General features: G+C 41.1%; 1 protein-coding gene across 1 annotated transcript in view; it reads left to right on the plus strand.

Annotated features, from left to right (window-relative positions):
- The window catches only part of Dgkk (diacylglycerol kinase kappa), a 126,630-nt gene that overhangs the window by 113,630 nt on the left and 3,933 nt on the right, over nt 1-9,067 (plus strand). The window contains exons 20-27 of the mRNA XM_021188532.2: nt 875-971; nt 1,209-1,316; nt 1,925-2,038; nt 2,368-2,502; nt 3,566-3,726; nt 4,538-4,679; nt 6,249-6,335; nt 8,728-8,838. Of these exons, the coding sequence (XP_021044191.1) occupies nt 875-971; nt 1,209-1,316; nt 1,925-2,038; nt 2,368-2,502; nt 3,566-3,726; nt 4,538-4,679; nt 6,249-6,335; nt 8,728-8,838 (955 nt within the window). The remainder of the gene's footprint in view (nt 1-874; nt 972-1,208; nt 1,317-1,924; nt 2,039-2,367; nt 2,503-3,565; nt 3,727-4,537; nt 4,680-6,248; nt 6,336-8,727; nt 8,839-9,067) is intronic.

The following is a 9,067-nucleotide window of genomic DNA, read 5'->3' on the forward strand; positions in this document are numbered from 1 at the left end:
TGGGCGCTGGATCAGCCTGCGGACAGCCGCCAGGCGAACACCCCTCCTGGGCAGGAGAGGCGCAGGACGATCGGGTCCAGCTGCGGGTCCCCTCCCTCATAAATCCTTTTATTATTTATTTTATAATTTGCTTATTTATTTGAGCCTTCAGAAAATTATGAGAAACAAATCATAATTCTTTTATTTCCCTTACTCATTTCTTTTAAAAAAGTATTCCCACATATCCAAGAAATATGATAATTTTTGTCATATTAAAATACCAGTTTTCTTTTTTTTTCTTCAGTTTTTCGAGACAGGGTTTCTCTGTATAGCCCTGGCTGTCCTGGAACTCACTTCGTAGACCAGGCTGGCCTTGAACTCAGAAATCCGCCTGCCTCTGCCTCCCGAGTGCTGGGATTAAAGGCGTGCGCCACCACACCCGGCCCCAGTTTTCTTTTTTAGTTTAAATGAATTATTGCCTATAAACCTATGTTTTCATCCAGGTTGCAGTATTAAGTTAGTTAAATAAAATGGATGTTGCAATATCAGACTATCAAATATCATCGTTCAAAATAAAACCTTATTTATTTTTAATAAGCCACTGCATCCAAATAGTCTTGCCCACATGTTCATTAGACCATGGCCAACCCACCAAGGAGGATGAGAAAATTGAAATGTGTCCAAGAAGAATTGGATGGGCAGAGGATAAGAGATGAATACAACTGAAATACATTATATGTATGTATGAGTTTTTCAAAGAATAAATTTAAAGTATTATATTAAAAAAATAGGCAGTTGAGAAAGAAGATATTTTCCCCTTCCTGTCTTTCCCCATCCACTCACCTCTATCACTCACCTTCTGACTACCTTTTTTTTTACTCTTTTCTCTCTGTAGTAGCCGCCTCAAGAACAAAATATGGTATGGTCTTCTGGGAAGCAAGGAAGTGCTGCAACGCTCTTACAGGAAATTGGAAGAGCGAATACACCTTGAGGTTAGTAGAAGAGGCATGGAGAAAGGAAATCTTGTGACATTGGAAGCCACCTTTCCACTGTATCTTTTGTTCTTCTAAAATTTAACTCAGGGAGCCTAACTCGCAGCCATGGGAACTAGGCACAAGCTTTGATTTCTATTCTGTACATAAGGAAATGATAGCATGCAAAGCAGACCAAGCCCTTCCCCATTTCTATATCTGAAAAGCCAGGCGATAAGAGCTACTCTTTTCTTTCAGTGTGATGGAGAAGCTGTCTCCTTGCCAAACCTTCAAGGCGTTGTAGTGCTCAACATTACCAGCTACGCTGGAGGTGTCAACTTCTGGGGAAGGAACAGAGCAACCACGGTGAGTGTGGAATGAGGAATGGGGTGGGCAAGAGGAGTGACTCTGCTCAATTGTCTCAGAAAGGAAAGAATGGGGCTGACTGGAATGGGAAGTAGACAGTGAGGGAAGATGAGATAGGCTCTGGACCCTTACTGTGTAGGATCAGCATTTTAAAACAGGTGCCATTCCAGAGCACAAGAACCCTAGAATTATGTCAAGTGATACCTGGGTTTTGACCTTCCCATTACTAAGCCCTGAAAAATACTCAGATTACCCAGGAGGCTATATTCTTTAGCCCAAGATAGTATGTCAGTAAAAACATCTCCTTAGAAAGGAGCCATTAGCTCTATGCTCTGAGTTCATATAAGTCCATGAAACCAATAGAACTGATCTTAGTGACTTGTGATGCTGCGTTGAACAGGGAAGAAATTAGAATGAGTTTTGATCGCCAAAGGAGTTCAAATATGTTACAAGCATAATTCCCTTCTCCAATCTTGTCTTCCTTATCTTAGTTTCCCCTCTCAGTATAATTTTCTCACTTATTCATGCGCTAGAAAAAAATGTTGCCAGTAGTCCTCAGACAAAGTATGGATTCTTGGGAGAATTGTGACATGGTTCTTCCTCCCTAGGAATATGATGTCCCTGCAATCAATGATGGGAAGCTAGAGGTTGTGGCAATCTTTGGTTCTGTGCAGATGGCCATGTCTCGTATCGTCAACCTGCAACAACATCGAATTGCCCAGGTAGGCAAGGTTTGCGTGGATACAAATATGGGGTAAATTTCCCAGCTACAACCCAAGAATATAAGCTAATCCTAGCAATTACCTGCGTGTAAGAGTTCCTGGGTAGAGGAAGTAGGCATTCTGTTAGGCAGTAAGGTAGTGACTGTTGTTGAATGTAGAGGTGGCAGGGACCAAAGAAGCAAAAAGCTCACTGGTAATACATGCTCCTCCCTGGGATGATCTGATTCATGTCTTTTGCCAGTGTCTCTTCAAATACACATTCACACTGTGACCCAATATCAGATTATTCCACACTAGTCTCCTAATTTGTCTCTCTTTTTTTCTGGTAGTGCCATGAGGTGGTAATAACTATTGATGGTGAAGATGGTGTCCCTGTGCAAGTGGATGGGGAAGCCTGGATTCAGAAGCCAGGCCTTATCAAGATTAAATACAAGAATGTTGCCCAGATGTTGATGAGAGATAGGGTAAGAGAAAAGTTCTACTTGAGTTTCTATGTCACCTCATTCATAGCTATCACATTTCTAGTCAAGAATTCTCCAAAGTGAGCTCTGCATGTCCCTTGCATCCAGCACCCTGAATGATAGAAGTGCATTCTCCTAGGCACCATACCAAATTCAGTGAACTGAATAGAAAGGGGTGACTCCTAAACACTCAAGACCCTGCCCAAAAGACACTTGTCTCCCTGCCAACAATGTCCTTCACCCTATACTGCACAGAAAACTAAAACCCTTTGGTGGTGAGGAAATATACTCTTTCAATAACAGTGCCCGTATTGAGTATGTTTTCTTTGGGGCTCCTATAAGATTCCTTAAAATATTACATTCACAGATGTCATAAATTTCTGCTAAATAAAAAGTTACAATAATGGCACAGATGTCACATTATTGATCATCTGTTCAGGGCTTGGAGGCCATATTTTTGAATTGTGAACATAAAAATACCAATAGAGAGGGAGGGAATGTCCACCTAATGAAATGCCAACTTTGCTCTGGGCACATTGCATATATTGCCTGACATAGGTCCCCCAAAGAATCTATGAGAAAGAGGCATTTATTTACACATTGAGAGCTTCAATAACTTCAAATTATCACATAACTAGTAAATGAAAAAGCAGGACTGAAAAATAAATTTTCTATGTCTGACTCTAAATCTCATCACAATAGAGATTATATATATAGTAATATATGTAGTATTAATATATATAAAAGAATGGAGCACAAAAGGCATTCCATTGTCTTATCAGTCACCATGTCCTCATAGCTGACTTTCTAGAGGATAGACATTTTGCCTAATTCATGACTGGTGTCCCATGAGCCAGTGTACCAATAATGAAAGCTGAACTACCTTACAGTGAAGATATAGTGACTAAAAAGCTAAATAAATCGGAGCATGGGGTAATGAAGAGGGAAGTATTCACTCTCCTTTATCATCCATATTACCTACAAAATGCTACACTTATACACAAATCTGTCACGTGTCTCCATAGCTATGGCAGTCACTACAATTCGCCACTATATTCATTTCTAGGACTTTGAGAACTCAATGAAAACCTGGGAATCTAAGCATACTGAAATCCAAGCTGTCCGACCACCCCAACTGGATTTCCAGGAATCTCAAGACAGCCTCTCTGATGGAGAGTATGCCCAGATGCAGCACTTGGCTCGGCTTGCAGAAAACCTCATTAGCAGGTAAGAGGAATGAACTTAAAACAGGGCTGGAAAACCAAAAACGGGGAGAGAGAGAGAGAGAGAGAGAGAGAGAGAGAGAGAGAGAGAGAGAGAGGAGAGAGAGACAGTTGATTTCTGTTGGCTACTGGGGACCTTACCTCAGAAAGGAATCTCACTATGTGCTGAAAATTAGGGCCCTGACAATCCCTGTAAGAAGTATTCTTTGTGAGGAGCAATAAGCCATCTTTCATAGTCCTTGTTAGAGCTAAAGATGAATTTTTATTTCTTTCTGCTTTCCAAGACCCAGTAAGAAGAAGAATAATGTTTATTCCAGGACAGCAAAATAGTTCATAGAGTGAAGGTACTTGTCATTAAACCTGACCATCTGAGTTTGAGCTTTAGGTCCCCACATGGTAAACCAAAAGAATCAACTCCTGAAACTTGCCCTACACACACACACACACACACACACACACACACACACACACACACACACACACATGTGCACGCAGGATAAATAAATAAATATTTTAAAATGATATTTATGCTTGCCCTTAACTCTAAGGAAGCCCTTGAAGTTTCAGCTAGCTCTGCTCCTCTATCTTTGTTTCTTATCCTATTCAAGTTCTTAGTATCCAAACCCAAGCTTAAACTAAGATGAACAGAAGAATAAAACATTTGCCAGCATCCCTAAATGCCTAGTGAAGAAAAGAAATAGCAACTGGGAAAAGGGAGTTCAAAGCCAGTACTGAGGCTCTTCAGTTTGATCCGTGTTCCAAACCTCTTAAATCCATAGCAATGAACTCACCTATCTGTCTTTGCTTTATTACAGACTTACTGACCTAAGCAAGGTCCACCAGCACGTGTCTGTCCTCATGGATTCTGTGAATGCCAGTGCTAACATACTGAATGATGTGTTCTATAGCCAAGACAGTGGCAATGAAGCAGGTGCAGCTTCCTGCATTCCCATTGAGGTAAGGGGAGAAAATAAGCCAATGACATTTAAAAACTACCAGACTTTATAGGAAAGGGGGTCAGAAAGGAAGCAAAAGAAAAATGTGGAACGTATGCAGGTGATATGGTAGAAAGCTGATGCTACAGTAGACATGGAGCTGAGGCCATGGATTAGTAGGGAAAGTGCTTCTCCTGCAAGCCACGAATGACAGAGTTCATATCCTCAGCACCCACATTAACAGTCAGGCACAGCAGCGTGCATCTTAATCCCAGCTCTGGAAGGCAGACAAAGAAGGATCTCAGAGGTTTTCTAGCCAGTCAATCTAGCCAAATCTCAAAACTATAGGGTAAACCGCAATTGAGAAAGACACCTCACAGCTATCTCTGGCTTCTACAGGAACACACACACACACACACACACACACACACACACAGATGCACACACACATATGCATATCCACATATGACCACACAAAAACTGAAAAGTAAAGTGATAGAGTGGATAAGAATGCAGGCACTCCTTACGTTACTACAAGGCCAAGGCGGCTGCTGGGGAATGCCATGCCATATCTCAGCATCCTGAGAAGCAGTGTTTGTTCCTGGTAGCTAGCCACCTCATCAACCTCAGGGAGAAGTAGTTAATAAATGGAAACAAACATAGCCTTGGACCTTCCCCATTCTAGTCGACGCCCTGTATAAAGTTATAACTGTCATTGGAACCAGAGATCCAAGATGCTTTTATTTCCTTCTTGACAGCTCCAGACCAGACATTTAATATTAGATGTGCCATCCCCTGCCAGTACTCACTGCCAGAAGATTTGAGGATTGCTTTTAAAATGTAATTTCGATTTGGGGAACGTAGCTTAGTGACAGAGAACTTGCCTATCCTGCCTGAGGCCTTGGATATGATCCCTGGCATATGTAAATACACACACAAACACACATATGCATGCATGCGCTAATGTATGTACATACAGGAGGGGCAAAGGGAAGGAGAGGAAGGGACAGAGTAGAAGTGCGGAGGGTGGAAGATGAAATGAGAAGATGGAGAGGAGGGGAAGAGAGAGGGGGGGGAGGAGAGAGAACTTTATTAAGATAAAAATACAATGGGATAAGAATATGTTCAAATGTGAATTAACTTTATTTTAGGCCAGATTCTAGTTGAAGGAGGTCCAAAAGCCGTGAGTTTCAAGAAGAGATGTGTATGGTTAGACCCATTTCTACCTGCCATGGGAAAGATAGTTTTACCCTAGGGATAAGTCTCCTGAAATTTACCCTCTAGTTTGCAAATGTCCTATTTTCCTGTTAGCCACTGCATCCAATCACTGATGCCAAAAGCTAAGCTGTAGTGTGCCACTTTGCAGGGCACACCAATAGAGATGTATCAGTTGACACTTGGTGTCAATTCCTATTGGTCGATGCTCATGCTGTGCCAGCTGTGCTCTATTTTTAATATTTCTTTTGCACCTAGAGCCATATCCTACTAGACTGTTCCTACCTTTCCCGTGGAGAAGCCAGCTGCACGCTTACTAACCAGCTCCTCAATCTTGTCCTTTCCCATCTATTCTTTTCCTTTCTTATCCTCTCAGACTCTAAGCAGAACTGATGCAGTAGATGTTACATTTAGTCTTAAAGGGCTCTACGACGACACCAAAGCTTTCCTGGATGAAAACTTGGTGAGTGCGGGGGGGTTGGAGTATGGGAGGGAAAACATCTATTTTGAATATGGCCACAGCTTGTATTTGGTTCCAGGGTACTAGAGACATGCAATCATTGTAAGTAGGGGCTTGCTTGTTGATTCCTGCTGTCGTCCAGTATTTGTCACCTGAATATGCTACTGTATGTGCTATGCTACTCCATAGGGACTACCATATTTTAGATGAAAGTCTTTCTCTTTTTGGTAAATGTCTCCTGGGTCAAGATTAGGCCAACCAGATGCAAGGTGTTCTCATTATACCTGATACAGCTACAAGTGAAAAGAGAGAGCTCTTCAGAGATGCCCTTATCCCAAGTTTCTAAATGTCACCTTCACCATGAAGACAATAGCAGGACATAGGGAGAAGTTTGGAGGACTCTGAGCTCAAATCCAAATTAGCTGCCTACTATCCAGATTAACTTCTTAAGGCTCAATTCCCAAGAAAACCTAAGCAGCAACAACAAGAAGCCAACCTCCCATGTTTCCCAGTGGTTGAGCTGAGAATGACACTGAGTTCAGAATGACAATTGAAATTGTCCTTTCTATAGGACCTGTGAGACCCCCCACACATGTGTACACATCAAAATGAGACTAGAGGACTCCAAGTGCATAAGAATGACCATGTATCTCCAGAAAGCCTGTCACAGAGATGAGATGGGTACAAGTCACGTTTTACTTTGTGGATTATTCCTCCTCTTGAGGAAGTATGGCAGTAAAAAGAGTAGTTTGGGCCAGGGGCTGTATTAGTTTTCTATTACTGTAATGAACACCCAAGAAAATCAACTTACAAGGACTAAGCTTTGTTTCGGCTCATAGTTTTGGAAAATTTGCTCCCTTTTTTTTTCATGTGGTAGACTAAAGTTGCTTGCCTCATGACTACAAATGAAAAAGAGGGTGGTTAAGAACCCACAGTCCTTCTCAATGGCAATGGCCCTAATGACCAGGATACTTCTGACTTCTTAAATGTTCCACTACCTCCCAATAGTACCAGTCTAAGAATTAAGTCTGTAATGCATGGGTCTTTGAGGTAAACTGTAATAGGTATAGAGCTTTTTTTTTTTTTAATTAAGTGAATCCTATTCAATAATCCCCATTTCTCTTATTTGGCACATGCATCTAACCATGCCATATTGTCTTAAGTTGTAAAGCAGGACAAATTATTTGTCAGTATTGATTTGTTTCTTTCTTATATGATGTTTTAACCGGCCATAACCTCCCTGCCCATTCATTTGCCACAGATTTCTGGCACTAGCTATTGCTACAGCAGCAAGTACTCCATAAATAGAAAGAGGCCACAGAAATGCCAAACTGAAAGCAGAATGCATGGTAGGGTGGAGAGGCGAGTCCAGCTTAGATTTCTGTGTGGTGCTTCCAGGGGCTGCATAGGTCAGTGTGCTTCCATGTGCCCAAGTTATTTCCTGTTAGAATATAAATGATCTCACCCACACTGCTGATTTGGAACTTAGAGATGGTTTCAAAAGAATATATTGTAAGTCTCCCATGTGCCACACAGAATTTATCTTGTGTGTTCTGGGAGCTTAGTAGTAACCCGCTTAAATTTGGTTTTCAAAACATATGGGATAAAGCCATCTGAAAATGTGTTTTTAATCATGAACAACAAAGAACTAGGAGCTATACCACAGTCTAGAAATGCAGACCCTCTGCCAGGAAGGGAAAAGTTGAAATAGCCTTTCCCTAACCTTGTCACCTTCGATTAACAAAATATCGTTTAAATTATAATGTATAATAAAATAACTATTTCCTATAGCATTTCCTATAGCACTTTATAGACCCTTTGTGGAATAGTATGAAAGGTCAGCTATTAAATTAGAGGGGTTCTGTCTAGTCCTGTAATTTTGAACATTAAACGTCTTTGGTTATACTTTCTCAACCATGAAATGAGAATGATCATACCTTGTAAGGTTATTGGGAATAGTAAGTGAAATTATATATTCACAGTATATGATATGTACAATATGCTCAGAATACAATGAGAGCTGCTACTTAGGTGGATGCTGGTATGGCTCTGGAAATTTGAAGTCAAGAGTAGGAAATCCTTGTTCTATACATTAAGCTCAAGGGGGAAATCTCAGTGCTAATTCACGTGGGAGAAAAGACCTTGACTTATGAAACTGAGCATTCCCATCTCCAAGGAGACCCGAGCCATCTGACTATTTCATGGATCTTCTTGTTGGAAAAGAAGAGCTGTCTAAAGCTAGTACTACTTTTGAGAAGTAAATGATCAGATTATAAGCCAAATGAGCTACAGTATGTTACCTTTATGATCTCTTAGCCACTAGCATAGACTCAGAATAGAGTCTAAGGGAGAACACTAGGAAATGTACACTCACTTTTCTCCCTGTCTATACCAGTTGAGAGATGCTGAGGATCGGGCCATGCTACAAACTGCCTTGGATGCCATGAATACGGAGTTGAGAAGGATACTGGCAATTGGCTGGTTGAGTCAAATCTTCTTTCCAGAGGTGAGTAAAGTGGGAGGTGGGAATTTTCCCTTGGTGTAAGATCTTACAGTATATGGTCAGTACATGGGATGGGCATGACAGAGGTCCAATACAACTCTTAGCTTCAGTATTAATGAAGCATCCTCCTCCTGAATGTCCTCATCATAAATGGACAGAACAAAGCAGCAAACATGGAAAGGTGGCCATGGAAAAATAACCAGACAGAAGACCCATTTTTTTTTTTTTTTTT

This window comes from Mus pahari, chromosome X (assembly GCF_900095145.1).
Source record: "Mus pahari chromosome X, PAHARI_EIJ_v1.1, whole genome shotgun sequence".
Lineage (NCBI taxonomy): Eukaryota > Metazoa > Chordata > Mammalia > Rodentia > Muridae > Mus > Mus pahari.